General features: G+C 33.5%; 1 protein-coding gene across 1 annotated transcript in view; it reads right to left on the bottom strand.

Moving 5' to 3' along the window:
* Positions 1–3,370: 3,370 nt before the first annotated feature.
* LOC149900979 (uncharacterized) overlaps positions 3,371–24,088 on the bottom strand; it is a 149,083-nt gene continuing 128,365 nt past the window's right edge. Inside the window, exons 6-10 of the mRNA XM_090111548.1 lie at positions 8,236–8,408; positions 5,936–6,149; positions 5,334–5,673; positions 4,049–5,116; positions 3,371–3,729 (exon numbers count right to left, since the gene is read on the bottom strand). Of these exons, the coding sequence (XP_089967674.1) occupies positions 3,523–3,729; positions 4,049–5,116; positions 5,334–5,673; positions 5,936–6,149; positions 8,236–8,408 (2,002 nt within the window). The 3' untranslated portion in view covers positions 3,371–3,522. The remainder of the gene's footprint in view (positions 3,730–4,048; positions 5,117–5,333; positions 5,674–5,935; positions 6,150–8,235; positions 8,409–24,088) is intronic.

Genomic DNA, 24,088 nt, shown 5'->3' with positions numbered 1-24,088 from the left:
TGATGACTATACTTGCGAATTTGTGATATATAATATACTATATCGTAATTAATTTTAAACATTGAAATTTTTAGGTTGTGTTTAATTCTGGAATTTTACTTAAAACTTCTGATTCTAGACTATTGAATAACCTTGAATAACATTCATTCTAAATTATCTAAATTATTCACGTCATTCTAAATTATACTTTAGAGTTTAGAATTTAGTTTATTTAAGGCATTACCCATGGAATTTTCAACAACTTATATATATCACTGCTAAGCTTTCAATACAGTAAAAGTTCCTTATTCGCGCTTCCTTCATTCGCGGTTTCACTATTCGCGGATGGAAAAAATGCGACCTAAATCCTGTATTCGCGGCCTAAAATTCGTTATTCGCGGATCGAATCGGTACATCGGTACATACATATATGTATTTACCTAAATAAAAACCATTCGTTATCCTTAGTAAACGCTTGAACTACAACTACGAATTTATAATGTCGACTAAAAAAAATGAAAAACGAGTAAAAAGTGACAAGCCATTGCCTAAACCTGAAGATAATACCTAATTAAATGGTAATTAATAAATATATTTGCTTTTTTATTTCGTCACCTAAGAACGTATTCCCTATAACCCCATACAAATTACCATTCCTTATTCACGGTTTCTCTATTCGCGGCACATTTACGGAACCTATTACCCGCGAATAAGGAACTTTTACTGTATTCATAATGACCAACAATATAAGACCTTTTAATTACAGAGAATGTTTTGGCCCCGATCTGATAATTAACCCTTAACGAAGAGGGGAGTTTCACCCTATGTTGTTTGCCTATCTACATTTTTGTTATTACGATTTTGTATATCTTTATGGGTTTCTATCTTTACGTGTTTTAATTGTAAGTATATGTATTATGTGGAATATAAATTCGTACAAGTGTAAAAAACCTTGTTTTTCTATAATGTAACACTTATCAACAGTAAAGCTAGTTTTTTCTGTTTCAACCTGTATAAATAGAGTTCTTTTACTTGTACATATTAAATTACATAAATTCTGAATAGGTCTGTTCAGACCTATAGGCAATTTTTTGGTTTTGTTCAGGGTGTGAATGAACGCACTTTTTTAATTTGGATTCAGTAGTATAATATTATGTAAGTATGTACACATACTTTCATAATATTATATTGTAGGTGCATTTAATATTAAAACTACTGAATCCAAATTAAAAAAGTTGCGTTGCGTTGCGTTGCGTTTAGGAACAGAGCAGTAAAAATATTTTAAAAGGTAAAATAAAAGACAAAATTCATGAAATGCACTATATTTCTGTTGCATATACACTACAAACTTTAATACAGTAGCAACGTAAACGTTTTAAGAAAATAATATTATAATCAAACCTTATGTTAGACACCAAACCGTGTGAATACCGAAACCAAATGTATGGCGGCTAATTAAAATAAAAATCACTTTATAACTTTATGTTTTATTACTTTTACATTTCTAAAAGCAAGACACTGAAAAAAGGAACGAGCATAACAATGATATCAAAATAATAATCTTGATAATTCGTATAAAAGCGGAATATGTTCTATTTTATCCTATGATATTACTTTTCAAGTTCTTCATTGATGCAAAATTTTGAGAGCCGCCATATTCCAAATGACTAGACATAAATCGTTCAATCTTAAAAATTTTGCGAAATAAAATTGTACTGTGTAACATGAAATGTCTGAGTAAAAGCCAATCAAATATTTTTCGCCGGACGGACAATAATCCTCTGTATTTTAAGTACAATATTATTTCTCAAAATAAACACATAACATTAAAATATTTCTGAAAACTGGCAGGTATAATTTAAGCAATGTTTGTGCCACGTATAAAAATGCTATCTGGATAGTCTTATATAAACATGTTAGTTTAAAATGTATCCAAATATAATATTTCAATTTATTCTATTGCTTTCCGTTTTCGTACAGGCCATATTTGGCAACCTTTCATTTACTTTAAGAATAAATGAAAAGGTGTTGCCATTATCTAGATAATAATAAATAACTACAGTTATATAAAACTATAGTTTTATTTTACACTCATCCTAAGTATCGGCATTTTATAAGTACATTAAGTTGATTAAGTGATTTACGAAGGTAACATAAGTAATTTAATCAAATACACTCAACAAATCTTACAAGGCACAAATAATTTCAGTACCTAATTAAACCGCTTAAAATATGTTTAAAATTTAAAAGTAATTGATTAAAATAACTAAAACTAAGCTTGACAAAAATATGATTCAACAATTTACAATTATTGTTATTTTTGTCAAAGTATATGTGAAGTAAATGAAAGTAGATTTACATTTAATGCTATACATATTATATTATACAGGGTAATATTAATGCTAAGATTTTTGGCACCCTATAGAAAACTAAAAATCGTCTGAACTACAGCTATTTTCGATTTATTATGTACATAGGAACAATGCATCTAAGTGTTGTTATTTCGAATATTAAAATAAGTACATTTATATGATTTATCCTAAGACTTATTTACATTGATAAACAAGTAATTGTTAATTGTTGCATAATGTTATAAAATATAAAAATATATGTTTTATATTTGAATATATTTTATCAGGTAACTTAAACTTGTAAACATAAGGAATAACATAAAATATATTTGGACACAAGAGGCATGAAGCTTAGATTGTTTCCAAAAAACTGTCATTTAAGTACACATTTTGTACATATAAATAACGAAACATACAAGATAACGTGTCTTTCGTTGTTGTAGGTGTTTAAAAGCATAGATTATACTAGTCTAAAACCCTTATCCTCCGTTGAATATAAAAGCTAAGATAATTTTTGTTCCTTTGGGGAACATTTTCATACTATACACATAGTACAAGATTTTGTTGTTACAGATATGTCACATACAAACATGTGTTATTACGATTTAATTACGATAAGGTAATTGAGTCGCGTAATGTAATTTTTGATGAAATTTAAAATAACTGTTTGATTGAAAAAACTACGTATTCGTTGTTTATTTAGAATTTAAATTGTTTCATTGTATTTTTTCATTATTATAGGACCAGCCTTGATACAGAATTTTCAATCGTGAGAATAATTCTAATGATATATAAAAAAAGCAAGGATAAAGATTGAAAACGCAGATTGTTTAAGTTTCAAAAATTACGACAATTTCATCGAAAAAAGACGAAGAAATCGGAAAAAATTCAACGATTTCTATATTCAAAATTTATTTTTTCTCTTTAATTGGACATATCGCACATAAAATGGGCCCTATCGATTCTCGCGTACTCTTTGCCGGACCGTGGTCTGGTCACATGTCGGTCTACGTTTTTATTGTTATTTACTATTTAGCAAGAATCAAGGTAACAAAACGCAGATTGTTCAAAAGTTTTATTAATGATGTTGTTTTTTTCAAAAATTACGATATTTTTACATCAAAAAGATGAAAAAAATCACAAAAAATTACAATAAAATTCAACGTTTTTTTTTTCAAAAATTTTTTTCTCTTTAATTGGACATATCGCACATCAAATGGGCTCTATCGATGCTCGCGTACTCTTTCCCCGATCTTGGTCTAGTAACATGTCGGTCTGGCGCGTCACACGACGAGTAGGAAGAAACAGAGAGTGACTCCATGTAGTCTGACGTGTCAGACGCGCCGCTCGACGTGTTGGTTGTTATGTTGCTGTGCCGCGCTGTGCTGTCTGTGTCGCCTGGAATGAAGACTGCTTTTTAGGAAAGGATGAATTAAATGAGCGATTGAACACATGGGTGCCTTATTTGAACATTTATACATAGGTAATTGAGCTATAATCACACATTAAATTTATATCTAAGATTGGCTTGCTGACATACATGGTTTCAGTAGATATAGAGCGATATTTAACTATTTTGATAGTTATGTTATCGGTCCGCCATAAATTGTTTATTTTTTTACATACGTATTGTATTCGGAAAAAAAAACATTAAATAAATAAATAAGAAAATCGTCGGATACGCAAAGGAATTTAACATTTTTTTTTGTAAACTTATCATTACCATTCCTCTTTTTCCTCCTTGTCAATGTGTCCACATCACACGAGTTAGCCTTCGCCAACGTAGCTACTTCCTCAAACTGGAACGTCAAATTCTTCAAAGGGTCCGAACTCGAGACAAACGGCGTGTGCACCGGAGTTAAAGATATTCTAAACGGCTTCTTCGAGTGCTTCTTACCCGCTTTAGAATTAGTTACGACCGTCTCTAACTCATTGAAATCACCCTTGTGGTGTTTCAAAGACCCCGTCGACACCCCTGAATCGTTTGAACTCGACGAATCTCTATTTTTATCCGATTTACTCGGAACACTCGACGAGCGACGTATTTTGACCGCATCTCGGAATCGAGCTACTAAAATGTTCTCACTTTTTGGCTCGGGTACTTTAAAATCTTTATTTTCTGGATTTTTTGTTGGGATGCCTTCGTTGATGCAGTCGGTTTTACAAGTTCGTCTGATCACTGTTGGCGTGAAACATATTCTAGGGTTTAGGAAGTCGTCGTCTTGTCTTTTAGTGAAGTCTGCTGAACTAGATCGTCTGGTACTTATTGTGGTGTCTGTTTCTGAATGTGTCGGGTCTGACACGTGGCTGATCCTGCTGACGTTGTCTGAACAATTCTTACTATTGCTTGAACAGCTGTTCTCTGGTTCCAAATGCATGTAGTTAAGGTGATCGTTACAACAGTCATTTTGATTAACTGTATTATTTGTTGCTGTGGATATGTCGTCATCATGTTCGGGAATGTCTTCCAGTGCATCTAATTCTTCTTGACTGAAGCCAGCGCTTCTCAGAATTCGCAGGGAACTTTCAAATTCTTCTAATGTAGCTCTGTCAATGTTGGCGTAATTAGAAAGGTCAATCTGCGGTTTCTTGGGCTCGGGAACTAAGTTCATGTAATTGGAATTTTTATTAACACTATTATCACATGTGCTTTCGATATTGTTTTGGTTGTCATCGTTTTTGGTTTCGTTGTGGTTGCAACCGCACGGTTGACCGATCAGACATTTTAGTTTCTTTGGTGTATCGTATAGACTTGATGCGTCTACGTGCACGTCCGCTGGATGTTCCTGAAAAATAAACAAACGTTATTGTTTTCACTACAAGTTGCCATAATATTTTAAATTCGTATATTAGCTCGTATATATTTTCAAGTTCTTTAATATAATAGTCTAGAATACTAACTTTAATAGATTCAAGTTAAACTCGATAAATCTTAATTTACTTTTCCATCGCTAACAGTAAAATTCACTTTTACTTTTCGAGTGACGTTGACAACAAATTTACCTGTATTAAAGGCATCGGGGTCTTTGGCACATCATAGTTCTCGTACGGTCCATTGAACGACTTCTTCCTGCAGCAGCACGGCTTCGGCTGCTGCCAGCATTGGCAAGTATTACCAGTTTTCACCGGTATGGTTGGAGTGCAGCAAGCCACTGGACTTGCTCTTTTTGAGTCAAAACTCTTGTCCAAGAGACAAGCTCCTCGTGGTACTGAGTACTCAGAGGCACTGCCACTTGAACGGGAATAGATTGACGCCCGATCCGAATCGGAACGTTTCTCTAGAATGTTCTCCATCGTCCATACTGGGGACATTAGCGAGCCGGGCGTGTTCATTGTTGATGACCTGGAAGTTTTATGAATGTTAGAGTTAAATTTGTAGTGAAAGTTATAAGTAAGTTAGTAAATAAAAGGAATTAAAGCTTTTTTTGTTTACTTCATTTAAAATGCATGTTTCCAAAATAAAAATTAAAAACGTTTTACAGCATTCAAACAAATGCTTCATAGATGAGATTTTTTTGAAGAATATAAACATCATCAAATCACAAAAATCAGGCATATCACTTATCATAAACTTTAAAATGGTCATGGAATTCCACCAGCCTTACCTCGTCAAATGGCTGATCTTGCCAATACAACTAGAACACCTCGGCAGCGACGTTGGCCGTCGGAACTTGTCTTCGCTGTCCAGACTGGAGTCGAGGTCTGACAGACAGTGCATGGTCTGGCTCGCGGGCGCCCACGCGGGGGAGACCGACCGCATCGACTGGTGGAAACAGTCGTCCAGCACTGAACTCGTGTCTGAGAAACGTTTCTCTAGAACTGGAAAAGTGTTTAAAATAAGTATTTGTAGGTGTTAGTTTAGGAGGTAATCAACTACCTATGTTACAAACTCAAATATTTATTCAATTTGACTTCTTCTGGAAGCACTTTTGAATCATCATTACATATGTATTTTTTACATTTACCATTGTACATTCGTATTGATACAATAAATTTGAATAAAACTAACATTTTGCACGTGTTTAAGAGCGGGGGCACACGATGCGTTGCGGCGCCGCACCGCAAAGATTTCACCGTGTCAGTGGGCACACGAGTGGTGCGGCGCCGTAACGTTTTTATGTCGCAGCGGCGTCGTAGCAGCGTTGCACAGCGTGTCCTTCCTTGTGATGCAAAACAACTGAGCGGTGCCGCTCCGACGTCGCACCGCATTCACCCCTCCCCGCCTCGTCTTGGTGGTTACAAGTCCGGTGCGGCGCCGGAGCGCATCGTGTGACATGCCACAGATATTTATATGTAAGACGACGCAGCGACACCGCTCCGGCGCCGCACCGCCGCCGCAACGCATCGTGTGCCTCCGCCCTTATTCATCATTTTATTTTGGTTGAAATGGGTAGGTACTTTAGCATCGACTCTATATCTTTCAGGATTGCTGATGCTGATCTCGTATTTTATAAATTACTATCATCAAGATAACTCTGGTCTAGCGCAACTTGCAACCAATAATTTACTACAATATCAATTATGAAATTAGAATATCGACCAATAGAATTGCACCATTCGACGTCACGTGGTACAACCTACATGGTATTATACTGATAATTTTTTGAAAATTTTCTCTGGTCGTTGACGTCAAACTGACAGGTTCAATTCAATTGTGAAATTATTGGCCGACATTTGGGACGGAAAAATAATCTCCCGAATACCACACGAGCTTCAAAATTATCTGGCATTTCCCTCAAGGTTCCCTGCAAACAAATAAAGTCGTCAAGTTTTTCAGGAAAAATCACTCGCGCTTCGCGCTCGTGATTTTTTAACCTTGACTAGAAACTTGAATCCTTCATTTGTTTGCAACGAACCTATCGGAAAATACCCGATAATTTTGAAGCTCTTGTGGTATTATAAGTGAATATCTACAGATAGAGCAGGCTCCAAGGAGATGTTCGTTTGCAAAAATCGCGGACCTAAATCTGACTTCTGATATATATTGTATAGATCCTAGACATCCTATAGACAGATGTTGCCAACCAGTTTTGTGGTCCCCCTGCCCGCACCCCGGTAATTAAATATGGCATACAAAGAAAAAAATAAAAATTTCCAAAACATGCCGTGTGGGGTATCAAATGAAAGAGCTTATTGAGTAGATCACGAATATATAGCATACTATATACATTTCTTACACTTTCTCTAAGATTTTTTAGAAAATTTACGAAAATGGTCCATTTTTGAGTTAACTTTAAACCACTATAGACTGAAAACTCATGAATATATTTTTTAAATTATTATTTTAAATAATTAACAATAGTCCATTGTTTATGATTCAATAGTTCGTAATATAATATAAGTGAGCTATGTGGTGGATTTGATGAAAATAACTATATACTATATGAACTTGAAAATATACTCGCCATCTTTCAATGCTCCCCCACTCCTCCATGCAACTATTTCACTGTACGAAATATTGAATCGTAAACAATGGACTATTGTTAATTATTTAAAATAATAATTTAAAAAATATATTCATGAGTTTTCAATCTATAGTGGTTTAAAGTTAACTCAAAAATGGACCATTTTCGTAAATTTTCTAAAAAATCTTAGAGAAAGTGTAAGAAATGTATATAGTATGCTATATATTCGTGATCTACTCAATAAGCTCTTTCATTTGATACCCCACACGGCATGTTTTGGAAATTTTTATTTTTTTCTTTGTATGCCATATTTAATTACCGGGGTGCGGGCAGGGGGACCACAAAACTGGTTGGCAACATCTGTCTATAGGATGTCTGGGATCTATACAATATATATCAGAAGTCAGATTTAGGTCCGCGATTTTTGCAAACGAAACTCCACTGAGAGTCCGGTCTAAGATTTTTCCGTAGACACAGTTACATCGAATGTTCAATCTCACCTGAACCACTTCTAGACGCAACACTGAGCCGGGACTGCGCCTCGTGGCTGTACGCGTTGAGGAGGTCCGACAGCTCCCTCCCGGCCTCCGCCGCGAACACGAATAGGCCTTCGCCCTTGCCGCAGCGCGAGCCACCTTCCACGCAGAACCGTTTGTCCACTACGCCGAAACGTCTGGAAAGATAGAAGAAATATTAGTTATGTTAAATGATGTTTTCCATATTATGTTAATTACATCAAAAACTGTTGTTTTCGTATTGTTGAAAATGGACATTTGTGATTGCATACTGCCTGTCCTTAACAAACACATAGAATGGATGAAACATAAAATAGCGAAAAGTAGTGTTATGCTTTAGGTTTAGTACATCAATATGTCGGCATCTGCTCTTGCATAATTTCTAAAATTTTTACCCGATTTTGATAAATGACATAAGTACCTATCGTTAGAAGCATCTAGATTGTACGCTAGTTATGTCACGTTATACAGTATACTAAATTCAACATGGCGTCCTTAGCGAACAAAATTATACTTGAATGCATCGGTGTTTAATCTTTGCTTATCGTATTAGTTCTCAGTAGGTATATACAATAACTAAAAGACAAATTACGCACGGAAGCATACCTAGAGATAATATCACTCTATTAAGAATAAGTAATTAATGGTAGTAACTTAGATTATGGATTGGTCTCCGCGCGCGCGCTACGACTAGATGCCGCTTGCGTACTTGAAAAATGCGGCAACTTTTAGTACGCCGAATTCGGCGTACCCGAGCCAGTCGTGTCCCAAGCATTGTGTGGAGAGGGCATACCGATAGTTTTTGAAGATTTTGGACAAAACCCGAAGTAAAATGCCCTGTTTGTGCCATAAAACTGTGTAAAAAAAATATAACAAAAAATAAGTGAGACACTGGGATCACGTACGATCAGGAATAATCGTATTATTCGAAATTTCACCTGTACTTTAAAAATGTTGTTTACGAAAATACGACGCCATTCAGTGTTGCCGTACTGCATATCCCAAAAAATACACATGGTTAAGGAAATCTTTTAGCAATAATTTGAACTTATTCATAATGTTTTTTTCAATACTATTACATACATAAAAAAGGATAATTATAACAACAATTTATTTGTGTTTAACCATGTTTAACTGACTCATATGTTATTTTTTTTATTACCGCTTTTTACTTTTAAGTTTTAAACAACCTTTGTGGCATCGCAAGTGGATTTGAATTGCATGTTCATGGGTTCGATTCCCGGCAAGGCCAAGATGAAAAAAAAATATTTTTCAAACTTCAGCCCATTACCCATTTATGAGGAAAAATTTATGTAGCTGGCAGTACAATTCTTCACACACACTAGCGTCCTTACAAATTGCCTTACACACACTACAGAACTGAGTTGCCGCACTCACGGAGCTATTGTTTTTAGGTGAGGCGGTATCTAGTCGTAGCGCGCGCGCGGAGACCAATCCTTAATCTATGGGTAGTAATTACTGTATCTAAATGATTTAGAGGCATACGGGCACTGTCAGATACAATTAAGAAACACGTAATTAATCCAATGATTTCAACATTTTTATTACTCGTTTATTAGTTTTTTCGAATGAGGGGTGGGAGATGGGGAACATATGTTATTTTATTGTTAACAAGCGTGTTAAAAACCAATAATGGAGAAGCTTTTGACAAAAAAGAGCGCGTGTGCCGAGCACACGTGACAAAAGTGAAGCTTTCTTGGCAAGATTTAAAGACACCAAAATCGTCACCTTACTCCATGACGTGACGGTATTGCCCAGACGTGCTTGAAATTTCTATCTCAACACGCCTAAAGAAGTTTCACTTCAAAAATAATGTGTACTTTTGACACATACACTACTTTGTTTGAAATTTTACCTAAAACGAAACCCTTTTCTACGATATGAGCTTACAACTATTTAATATGAGTTGCAGTCGTCTTTTTAACTTCATAAAATACGTCAATTACCACTTCAATAATGTACCACAATAGCGTAGTTATAAAACAGTACAGGTCGGGTTTGACCGCGGTGGAATTTCATTTCCTACGCCAGCAGTTAGCTTGCGTCGATAGACATTTGCATAGAGAGCTGGATAAATATTCAGCTTTTTATGGGAACCATTTTGCGAACTATGAATATGTGTAGTTTTGTGTGTTAATAGTTGTTACTTTTATAGTAAATCAATGTAAGATGTTAATGTACAAAATTAAATTAAGTAAGTACCTATTGATATATTCTGGCTTCTGAAAAGTAGACAAAATTTTAAGTATGGAAATCCACTGTTTTGAAGGTTTATTGCCAAAATTATGGAAATTTCTCCACGTTTTTATTGGATTTTGATAGCTATATCGTGCTTTATTGTATTAGAGGTTTGATATAGGTATTAGAAATCGCTTAATTATTATAAAAAATGCATTGTTTTAAAATTGACTCAACAACGGCTAATCTAGACATCAATATAAGCATTACCATACTAAATTACATTTAATTCAAAATCAATCTATTATACCCCGACAGTAGGTACAAAGCCAAAGACAAGAATTTCCCCTTGTCGTAAATATAGATAGTCATCCAGTACTTATTACTTCATGTCACATTCACTATGGCAGGAATCCTAGGCGGTCTTGAGCTGAGTCTATTTCTTCTGAAATTGGACTTTGAACTTGCGTATTGATATGGAGCTGTTAAATTGAATTAATGGGTTTTGTTGAGGATATCGATATGGAGCTGATAAATTGAAGGTAATATATAAGGTAATATATAAGCCTTTTATTCTAAAAGAGAGAATTCAAACGCTACATTTTTTCAGCGTATAACTAAATAAAGTTTATGAAAGCATAGTTACCCGTTGTAGTTAGTTACTAACAAACCGAGCTTTAAATCGAGGTAATTAACTGTTTCTGTAAAAAATGTTATACTTATATTTTTAATACTGACACATTCTTCATTTTATTCTTACAAGATACTGTAGACAACAATTCTCAAACAAAAACAAGGGATATTCCTTAGAAACCGAACTAAATTCAAAGCATATCACGTCTTGGTAATAGCTATTAAATTAAAAGCGGTCGTAAAGGTCGAATGAAAAGTGTCGAGTAAACAATAGCATGTTAACATGTGATTAACCAACAGCGGCTGCAGCGCTTGCAGGAAGTCGTAAAGCGGTTCCGGCGACGACCATATTGGTATCAAAACGTAAAAAGTATTCGTTCTTTGTAGATTTGAGAGATTTTAGAGATTTCAATTATAAATGTAAATTTCAGAGAGAATGTATGTATGTATGAATGTTATACGCAAAAACCATGGTTTAGGGCTGGAAAATTGGCACGGAAAATGAACTAAATAAATATGTAATTCCTTCTCTGTGTAAAATGTTTCCTTATGTATTACTTTGTTGGTGTGAAATTAATTTTGTTAACACACTTACTTTCTATCAAGCAAGAAGTAACATTAGTCCATCGCTATGTGAAAATAAGTGAAAAATTACAACAAATGGCAAAGAAAAATATTTAAGAGTATAATGCTCCCTCTCTATGTCTTAACAACTCTACCTAATTACAACATAAATGTACAATACAATAATCACCGACAATTTGTCGACACTTTAAAATAAATACGATTTTGTAAGGTTTTCACGTTATAATAGTTATCACCTATAATGGGCTGTTAACGAAAAATGTATTGTTAAAGAAATAATTGGTTTAAGCACAGAAACGCGTGTTCTCGTAATTGACGTTGAAACACCGTTGTAAAATTATTTTTATCTTACTTTGTTCGAAGAACAATGGAATCTATGTTACTATGTACTAGGGATGTAACGATACCGATACCGATACCGATATATCGGCCGATATATCGGCAAGCCGATATATCGGTATCGCCGATAATAAATCAACCGATACCGATATTTTTTTATTAAATTCTTTCTTTTCTTTTATGTTTTTGCATTGTATTCATTCATATTGTTTTATTTCTGTTTCTGTAATAGTGTTAAGGAAGAGCGGAACCTCCTGACACAAGCATTTTATTTGCTTACTAGGAGTGTTCCAATCACAAATTTGTTTATGTAAAGGAAAGAAATACATAATTTTGAATTTTTTTAATTTTTAACGTGATAACGTTTTTAAAATCGTTTTAGTCGGGTGACATGTTCATAAACTTGTGTCACACCAAAACCTCACGAGCGCGATCGCAGGTATAACGAGAGAGAGACGGACCGATCTCCCGTTTCATCTCGAGCGCTGCCACTGCATTATGTTATCACGTAAACATCTCGATCGTAAACCTACTTTACAAACAACCAATTTTTGACGTGACAACGTCTTAAATTAGGTTGCGACTGGGAGTCACTTATGAAAAAGTGTAACGCTCGGTAACGTTACGATGAGTCACCGAACGAGAGAGAGGCCCGCCGAATGCCTTGCGTCTCTCTCACACTCAACTATGATCGAGAAAAAGACGTTGTCACGTAAAATCTTCGCCCGTAAAACCGACTTTACAGGCAACCATTTTTTTGATATCAAATAATTCAAAAATCCGCGCCCATGAACGATGCGGGAGGCCGCCCGCGCGTGCGCACTTTGTTTTCTGAAAAAACTCTACCAATTATAGTAAACTTTTATGACTTTTTTATGACTTCGTAAAATAATAATACTAAAATAAATGGTTTTGTTGTTTTTTGATTTGGCATTTTTATTTAAAAGAATACGATTAACAGTTGTCTCTGTTAAATGTTGGTAACTTTTTATGCATAATTCACTATTTATTTTTCTACCAAGCCATCGATATCGGTATCGGTATCGGTATCGCCGATACATTACTACAAATATCGGTATCGGTATCGTATCGGCAAAATCATGTATCGTTACATCCCTACTATGTACTATTGTGATGTGAAACTATGAAATTTCATCGGAATTAGTTCAGTATTTTTCGTATTCGAGGGATTCGAGGGGCCACTGAAAATCAGTGTTGCAACTGTGTCGCAACATATACTGAGTGGCTACCTGGTTTGGCTCCACTTACTTTTCCTCACATTTATTTTATTTTATTTTTTATTTTATTGTATTAATAAGATTGTTAATTTGTTACCTATTGTTATTTTAATTGTTTACTTGTTTATCGTTTATCTAACAGTTTTATTTGTTTGAAACTGCTTGTTATCTGTGTTTTTATTATTAATTTAAATTTTATATTGTGGAGTCAAATAAATGTTTCTTTCTTTCTTTCTTTCTTTCTTTCTTTCTATTAGAGTCATGTCTTAATATGTAACAGTTTACTTTGAATCTTGTATTTAATAAAGACAGAAGATACAAATTAAATTTAAATTAAAACAGTCGTATTCAAGTTAATTTTTAAAACGTCATTTGCCTCGGAATATAACACGTAAAAATATTTTTCTTTCATATCTCATTAGATATTCAGACCTCAACACAAAAATAACACAACATTATTAAACAATACATAAAAATTAATCGCGATTTATTCATATTATTATTTTACCCGCTGTAAGGTGTAATGTGACACCAGCCTTATGGCAGGCGGTTCCGTAGGCACGTACTAGTCATTAAAAAGCACCGCATTTAGATGTATTTTAATTTCGAATAAGATAAAAAAAAGATGTTAAATCATACTAAAGTATAATTATAGTCTCTTCATGTTCCGAATTCCGATGAGTTTTATATGGTTTCGTTTAAGCTATAAGTGTTAAATTTTAGAAGACTTGTAAAAATGGTAATAAAGTGGCTTTTATTAGAAATAAAATAATAAATAGTTATTATAGTAAATTATTCTTTTTATTATTTGCTATTTATGTAAAAGGAATGGTTTTCCGTTTTATCGTACACCGAGTACATACCTAATACAACGAAAAGCGATATCATTATTTGAAACAAGTAAAAGCTATAGAGGAACCATTAATAATTCATCCCAAAGAAACAACAAATAAATATCTCTCCAATATATCGTAAGTAATAACGGTTATAAAAATATCCTCGGGGAATAGAAAACAATTCACTTATAAACAATTTGGGAAACAATCTATAGAAATAACGTTAGCGACATCACGTAAGATTTCAATACAGGAGGTTACTGGGAATTGGGAATATCAAAATTGTTGACCCCACGGCTACGTGACGACTGCCAACGGAGGTGTGCGATGGTAGACTGAGAGATCTTTTTTTACCAGCTTGTACCTAACTTTTTTTTCATACTGGCTGGTTATGTTTTGGTCATGTTCAAAAAATAATATTTTTGGAATATTTAATCCGTTTTCCAGACTTTTAGTTCCAATTTCGGAATAATGCAGGTATTGTAAGGGTTACATACAACTAAATTATAGTTCTGTAAATAGCATGGAAGCTAGAGAGTACCTATAGTTAATAGCAAAGAAAATAGATTGAATTTGTCATACATTTCAAACAAGGCAGATTTTTAGGCCTGTGACATCATTATTATGTCTTTTTTGTGTAAAGGTGTTACTTTTTCAATTAAACACTAACTATGTGTTTATTTAAAGTTTGAAAATTACCTATCTGCACTAAACTATTATAATTATAAGAAAATATGACCTGATTCAAAAAAAAAAAAAAAAAAAATAATAAATCTAAGCCAAATCCGCCGCCGCCTCTCGTACTACACCAATTTCGGGCTCAGTGTAATGCCCATCACGCTCCTAGTTTATCGAGGACGCGCTGTGAATACTCCTTCGTTATGTTGTAAATAATTATTCCAAGGAAATTGCTGATTTTGCACTTTATACATTATCTTATTTATTATTGAATAAAGTTAATTAATTTATAAGTATTAAGCAAATGTATAAATTATTAAAAGGTTAGATACGCGCGTCATTTTTAAGTTTTTTGGTTTTTATTTGTGCTTGTGTTACTCTTAAACGTATGATCCAGTATTTTATAATATTTAACTAACAAAATGGCTTCCATGTAAGCTTTAAATTACATTAAAATTGGATAGTCTATTTGCATATTGAATTCCAGGCAAAATGGGTGTGTAGTTTTAACGAACAAGAATTTTTGTAACATTCGTAGAAGCTTTCGAATATAATAAAATATCTAGTATATTTACTTGTTTAAAGACATTAAATTAATGAATTTTAATAGACGATATCCATAACCTTTTAAGTTAATTTTTCAAGATTTTAAGACAAATTACTTCAGATGAATTCATTCATCGTGATCGATATCCTAATCTCATAAAGTCCATCCAAACAGAGGGTTCCAATAAACAAACATACAAACTATACCCCATATGTTTTATTCCCTATCAAGTTAAAGCTGCCCCATTAAGGATTAGGGTTCCGTAAGCAGGATCGCATAAGTTATGTGACTTAGCGGTAAGACTCTAATCTGTGGAGACAACACATTACTGAACTTTATAGTACCTTCTTTTTACCAACTTTAAGAAAAGAGGGTTGGGACTTGGAAGAGTTTTCATTATTTGGCTGTTAATTTCTTTTAGCAGTAATTAATAGTTAGATATGTTTTAAGTTGTTGTAGTCCAAGTTATAATTAAGTTATAACTTTCTACGAAAAATCTAACACTCAAAGAATTTTTCAAATCGGACCCGTAGTTCCTGGGATTAGAGCGTTCAACTAATCAAACAAACTTTATAAAATTAGTACTAGTATTTATTTGAATTCACGAAATATCAAAATTCATTAATCTATACTAATATTATAAAGAGGAAAGGTTTGTATGTATGTATTTATGGTTTTCACGCATAAAGTACTGGACCGATTTTGATGAAATTTGGCACAGATAATCTTTAGACCCTGAGAAAGAACATAGGCTACCTTTTATTGCGAAATATGTACCACGGGCGAAGCCGGGGCGGACCACTAGTAAATAATATACGAAAGTACAAAGTTTAATCCATACTAATATTATAAATGCGAAAGTAACTCTGTCTGTCTGTCTGTTACTCAATCTCGCCTAAACTACTGAACCAATTTTCATTAAATTTGGTATGGAGATATTTTGATACCCGAGAAAGGACATAGGCTACTTTTTATCCCGGGAAAATGACGCAATCCCGGAAATCCCACGGGAACGGGAACTATGCGGGGTAGCCGCGGGCGGAAACCTAGTACATAATATGTTTCATTTAGCTCACAAGGTTAGCTAGAAATTAGTATCCGTTTGATAGATATAAAAGAAGTAATTTAGAATTTACAATCACATCATCCCAAATAATTCCCAGTAAAATGAAATGAGATCAAAGCAGGGCCTTTGAAACTGTACCTTATACTTAAGTGGCGAAGTTAATTGCCTTAAAAAGTGGATATAAATTATCTTCCAAGTTTTAGCTTTTCCAATATTTATCTTCCACTTGAACGTTTTAATGATTTTTAATTGGTTTTCTTTACTCAATTTAGAAGCAAAGTTTTAGGTATCGCAACATTGATTTGAAAAGCAAAGGTTTTGAACGAAACGTTAATGATGTTAAAATTTAATAGAAATACGTAAAAGTCTTTGAAGTGATTTTTGATATGTTCTTCAGAAAAATCTGTTTATTTTAATTAAAATCTTTAAAATTAACTTCATAAATATAATATTAAGTTAATGATATAACTAAATTGAATTAAACGTCGTGTTAAAAGTTGTCCCAAGTTGATCATGTCTCTGATCTTATTATTATCGTAAATAATATAGTGTAGCAATTTAAATTTCACGCGTAAACTCAATTTTCCGTACACGAATATACATTTGGAGGAATATTACAAAAATTGTATTAAAACTGTCCCTGGAGACGATAACTGGATTCCGGGATAATTTCCCGCGGCTCGTTTATTCCGGGATGTATCGGAAAAACCGTTTCCCGGCTATCCATCTGAGTTGTCATGTTTTAATTGCGCTTCATTTGCTATTTTTCGTGCGGGCAAGTTTTGGGTACGGCGTGCAAAAAAGGTTTTAGTAAATTTGTGTTTTGTTTGGTTTTACAAAGGATTTACTAGTTCTGACGTATAGTAACTTTTTTGAAATATAACGTTGCTTTTGCATGTCATGTTTATGGTCATTTTTACAGAACATTAAATTTGTAAGGTCATTTTAATATTACCTATATTTTTCAATATATTAAAATGTATTATAATGGCTTGAAAATGTTGATAAACAAGGTATTATTTTCAAGCATTATAACATGTATGCAGAAATATAATATGAAGCGGGAATAATCCTCTTATGAGATTATTTCAGTATCGTGAAGTTTTATATGAAATAATAATTAATAACATCAGTAAAGCTGAAATATCATTATGAGAAAATTTCAGGATTTTATGTTCTGATCGATTTTATTGTATTCTTTAAAAATCAGTGGCGTGCATTCCATAAAGACATAAAGACACTGCCTACCCTACCATTTACCAAACTCTGATCAATATTTACTTAATATGCATAAATGAAATTTACAGCGTCATTAAATTTTATTAATTGCGCCATGTAAGTAATTATGAAATAAAAATATATTTCAAATATATTTTAGATCCATCTATCGGTATTTTGGTAGCATTATTATCTAATTTCTATAACACCGCTCGGCTCAAGTCACTATTCATGCGCTGCACTAGCGCCGCCACAGGACCCAGTACGTCACGGGACGGCAAAGACACAAACTATCCGTGTCTAAGTTTTTATATGTGTGCTCTGCGTGTCTACGCATATTTTATATGTGTGCGTGCCTATAAACACGGCACACTGATGTTATAAAACCACGCACACAAGCACACAAGGTAGGCAGTGTCTTTTTACGAAGATATACGAACTAAGTACGAACCGAATTCGGAACTACATCGAAAGTCGAAACTGAAGTTGAATATACGACAAATTTAAGAAGTGTGATAATTTATACAAATTTGTAACGGTAAAGACCATCTGCAAATAGTATCATTATTCGTTTGTTTTGTTTTGGAAATAACAAACGTTTACTTTGAGGTTAAATTTGTTTTTTGAGAAAATTAATAATGTTTACTACAACAATTTGCAAGTGAAGTGTTTTGAGAGTAACTAAATAGATTATGTATATCATCAGTGTATTTTGTAAGATAATAAGGTATCTATACCTAATTTAACGAAAAATTCTTATTTTTGTTTTATGAATAAACTTTTATCAAACAGAGAGTGATAGGAAAAAGGCCGATCTAATCTATACCGGAATTTGTAATACACAAAGGTAAAGTTAATCATTAATTTCATAATATAGAATACTTGTTAGGATATCATACCTACTTTGACAATTATTTTATTATTTATAGATAACTAGTGGTCCGCCCCGGCTTCGCTCGTGGTACATACATATTTTGCAATAAAAGGTAGCTATGTCCTTTCTCGGGTATCAAAATATCTCCATACCAAATTTCATGCAAATTGGTTCAGTAGTTTAGGCGTGATTGAGTAACAGACAGACAGACAGAGTTACTTTCGCATTTATAATATTAGTATTTAGTATGGATATGACCTATGTTCGTAATATGTTTTCCATTATTTTGCGGAAATACTACGTATCTCCAATCAAATATCAGTACTGCAATATGAAATATTAGTTTTTATGACTTAATATCATTACAATATTTCTGCCTACCCTGTCCAAAAACTCTGTGCACGCCCCTGTTAAAAATATGCATTTCTAAGCAGGTTTAAGTAAACAAAACAATCAGTATAACTAATTTAAAATTAGTTATTTTATATTAGAGAGTTAGAGTTAAAATATCTGTTACATTAGTGAGGAATAGGCCTTTTTTGCTGACGGTACACAAATCTAAGCCCCCATGAAATGCGACGGTAGCAAATTGATGGATGCGGTCCCAAATATCACTGCTAAATGACTTATTGGTACACGGCCAGCATAAAGTTGCATGTCAATGGACAGCTACAAAGGGGTATAACATTTACGTTAATTAAAGACAGAGACAGATTAGGTAAGGTCAGCAAAAAAATGTATGATGAAAGTTTTCCATGTTAGTTGCGTAATATTTCTGTATTACTAGAGTTACTATTAAAATGTTTTTGCTTGCATAAAAGCATTTTTAAATCTGAATGTTACGCTTTCATGATTAAACCGTTGAAGCGATAATCACGAAATTTGGTAGTTATATAGTTGATATGTGCTAGCCGCTAGGTTTATATGTAAGTTGTGAAATTGCCTACAAAAATATATATGGTCACTAATATACAACAAAAGCTACTTTCAATATAATTAGAGTCCACTTCTCTCTCGTTTGTCCAAGATAAAAGTAGCCTAAATGCTTATCCAAATTATTTAATCTATAAATAAGAAGGATTTTTCTATTTAACGCTAAACTATCTTGTTTTTCTTTTGTTACACTTTCCTACCTTTATCTAATTGTTGTTTACGTGCAAAGAAAAGCTTTCATGAGTTTCTAAACGCGGCTATCAAGGTAACAAAGAGCACAAAGGGGTTTGTTTGGTTTAGGCATACCTCTGCACCGTGATGTGGTGTTTGGGGTAAACTGATAGCTGGTGAAAATTTATAGGGAATGTTTTTTGGTCTAATGTTCCTATATGAAACATTACATTAATACAGCGGTTGGAGTTACACAGAAGACTATCGCCTTGCCATAGCAGGCATAAAAGACTTGTTAACATATTAAAAGTTAAATAAAATCAAACAGTGGCAAATATACGCTTACCGTTGAAATTTTGAATCAGAAAATTAAAATTTCACACATAAAAACGCTATCGCTCATAAACATTCGCCTATTGCTTTCGCTGTTTCGTTAGATTTTCTACCAATTTATAATTAACAGTTAACTCGAAAAATATATTTTCCTTTACCACTTTAAATGAGGTTTGAGTGGCTCAATATAAAATCGCTACCGCTTATAACGTATACCACACATAACAGCGTATCCACAGGGGATGTTGCGGGCACGCGTATCGCCTTCACTTTAATAATGAAATTAGCCGATGGCTGAACACTTAACGATGTGACCGCTGGGAGCAGATGTTTGTTGTATTGCAATTAAACGCCTTTTATTTAAGGTTTTATGGTTTAATTTTTTTATTGTTGAAATAATTTCAATGGTCCCCACCAAACGTTTGTGAACATGGATGTTTAAGGCTTATACATGCGCTAATAACCTTGACCATACTTGACGGATCTCAAACCTCTCACGCTGCACCTTCTTTTTTCCTCGCATTTTGTATTTAAAAAGATACCAATCAGTGAAACAAAAAATCCTCGTCAGGGACTGTTGTGTAACTGATAATTTATTAAACATAAAATTTTCAGAGCTCTAAGTCAGCAGGTTACGAAGTTTATAGAGTACTAGATTTCCGCCCGCGGCTTCGCCCGCGTTTGCAAAGGAAAACCCGCATAGTTCCCGTTCCCGTGGGATTTCCGGGATAAAAACTATCCTATGTGTTAATCCAAGTTACCCTCTATATGTGTGCTAAATTTCATTGTAATCGGTTCAGTAGTTTTTACGTGAAAGAGTAACAAACATCCATACATCCATACATCCTTACAAACTTTCGCCTTTATAATATATATTAGATTTGCGGAAAAATCGATGACCACGGCACATTTTTTTCTAGAAATCCATTAACTTTGGAAAAAAGTCCTCGCGAGCAATTAAAGATCAAAGACCATCCTATTTTATATATTTTTTTCGGTATTGTGCTTTATGTTGTACCAGACTTTATAGAGGTTGAACATAGTCGAAATTGCCGGGTAACGCCTTAATGCTTTTTCGACGAATACTATTGGATACTATTAACGGCTGATTAAATCTGTTTCAAACTGTAGAGATAAATTGTAATTTGAATTTGCATGCGAGTGAAACCGCAGACTGAAACTAGTTAGGTTATAATTTTAGTTTGCTCTACAGGCTCAATTTATGATTAATAATGTTATTACGGCATTAATAATTTGTCTGCATTCATTAGGATAGCGGTTTTTCCATTGATCACATATTTAAATCTATTCTACTATTTTTGAAGTAATAGAGCATACAAAGTTTCATATTAAATATAAGGGAGCTCAGTAACATTATTTCTAAACGTGTTTTACACCACACAAACCGTCCAAATCAACAAATAACTATTAGTATCTAATGAAAATCAACAGCAATTTGGTAGATAATGCAAGCGGCGCCGCGGGCACGAACTAGTGCAGATATTAATTGCGACCACAGCATTAGGGGTTGTCAGGTCATTACAGGGGTGATTTGTGGGGGTGTAATCAGCACTAACATTAAATTGGGTTACATGTGCAATTTGAGTATTTTTGAGGTTTTAATTTGTGGGCAAGTTAGGGAAAATAATAATAGGTAGGTACTGTTTAGTGTGAGTAAATATCGTCTATGTATAGTCACGTTTTAAAGTGATGACGAGTGACGACGGAATAAGAATATTGTCTGTATAAAACGTTTTTTTATAATTTTTTACGGATTAAAATGACATATCTATAGATGATAAACGCATGTTTTAAGAAAAACATCTCGTACCTCATTAAATGCCGTTGGTTTATGATACGATTTGACATGTATAATGGGCAAAGCCGAGGCGAAAACCTGGCTTAAAAAACGACTTACATCATATAATATTATACAGTCATAAGGAGACATGAATACATATGAATTATTATTTCTAAGTGCCAATTTATTTAATTTTTTATCGCACATATAGGCTTTAATTTATTGACCATCATAAAAAATATCAAAAAGCCCAATAGATACATAATTAACCGTATATTTTGCCGTAAGGCTTTATCTACGAGTTTGCAAATTAATTCAGACACGTACCAAATAAATTGCAAAAATATTAATCAAAACAACAATTTTTTATTAGCCTATGATTGACATGTTCGTTAAATTTTAATATCGATAACCGTTTCATAAAAACTGTTCTGTTATGATCGAGGAGGCGACACTGAAATCTCTTTTTAATTAAAATACAGACAGGTATTCCTTCCCATAAATCCCCCTAAGATTAGAAAAAAATTAAAAGAAAAAAAAAATGCTCAAAAGTATTTAAAAGACGTAAGAAATAAAAATTGTTGAAAATTATTTTAAAGATACTTATAATATGGTAGAAGAGTAATGTATGAAAGTTTGCGTTTCCCTGTTCGTTAGTTTGTAAAAACTTAAACCAAACTCTGGAACTGCCAATTATGGATTTTCTTTACAATTAGAAAGCTTCATGGTAGTGACGTAGATAACATTTTTATTAATATTTTATCATATTAGCTGCGTGATATTAATAGCACACACTCATCATACGAAACTTCATAACAATGAACAGACAACTATCGAGAGAAACTAAAGAAGTAAGTCCAAATGTGACCCAATTTATATCATGCCCCACTTCCAAACTCAAGATTTCATGTTAATTTCATAAAATATTCAACGTATACGCACTGAGTGCGATGGGAACATAAATTGATATTTATACCCATCCAGGGACACATGTCCCGCGTCTTTACTTCTTATTTGGAATATTTTAGGAGTTATGTAAAATTCCTTTTCATATCCTATTCTTTGTCTGAATAAGTTCGGTACGGAATGTGCGTTTCTAAGGACTATATGAATATTGTATACATACGTCGTATATTTTTGATGAAAGGGACGCTGTCAATAATATAGTTTAGATAAGTCCGAGTCCATAATAAAATAAGCCCCGACTAGCTTCAATGCTTGTTTCTTATTTTAAAGGCTAAATTTTACGAAATGCAAGATAATTCAAATCAAGAAATTATTTTAAAACGAAACGTTCATTCTTTACATCTTTTTGCAGATCTTTGAATTAGATCTCATATAACATTTCATCAACAACAACCATAATTAAGTGTTTACAATACTTCCCAAAAATACTGTAATCTTTACTACTTAGTATCACATAACATAGGAATTTCCCAGTCACCTCTCGCACTGCAATGTCAAGTGGCCCATTATGATATTGCCGTAACAGACGACGTCAGAGGGCGCGACTAGCAAATATTTGCAAGCATGATTTATGCGACCCTTGGCTTGTCATTTTTAACATTGAATAGATGGAAGACCAGGCTATGAATAATGGCTGACGGCTGATAGTTTTAGTATAAGCTAATAGTGTTCTGGATTGATTTAATACGTAGCAAAAAGTTATAGTTGTTGAAAGAGGACAGTGTTGTATCATACAGAAAAACTTACGCTTCGAATTGAGAACCTTCATCGTTATTGGTTATATCGGTTGGAAAGAAAATTTTACTAAGGAATAGTCATGTTAGGAAAAATAATGAAAAATGGTAATCGAATAACCTTTTAAAATGCTGCGTTAGTTAATAAACTCTTAAAAGCCTACAAAAATGTAACGAACCATCAAACCCGTAAGAAAAAATGAAATAATTCAATACTCTCTCATAATGAAAATTAATAACAATACCAAAACACCAATCACTCCCCATTGTAATTTGTACCTATAACTTGGTGCCACCATTAAGAAATTGCGTATTTGACGTGTGACGTCAGAGGGCACGTCTCACAAATATTTGGCCATGGTTAGGACGACGGTCCTTGGCAATGACTAACATATAACGAGTATGGGTTTCCGTTTGTGTGAACAAATAATGGATTTTTTAAGGAAAATATTAATAACTACAGCTGTTACTCGTGATTTAGTTTAAATGGAAATAACTTCTTTAATGAATGAATTGATAAAATAAGTATGAAACGCATATCAAGTGATGATTGCCATATATATTATATAATGACAGTTAAAATATCGGTAGAGGCTTTAAAGAATCGCGCATTCAAACTTACGGACATACCTAAAAAAATCCTAGTCATTGTGGGTAACAGTCTTTACATAGATTTTCATATACAAA

This window comes from Colias eurytheme, chromosome 17 (genome assembly GCF_061535395.1).
Source record: "Colias eurytheme isolate Ceu_HAF_F1 chromosome 17, ilColEury1 Martin Lab GWU primary, whole genome shotgun sequence".
Classification (NCBI taxonomy): Eukaryota; Metazoa; Arthropoda; class Insecta; order Lepidoptera; family Pieridae; genus Colias; species Colias eurytheme.
Note: the sequence above shows the minus strand (reverse complement) of the source record. Positions and strands in the feature narration are given on the sequence as shown.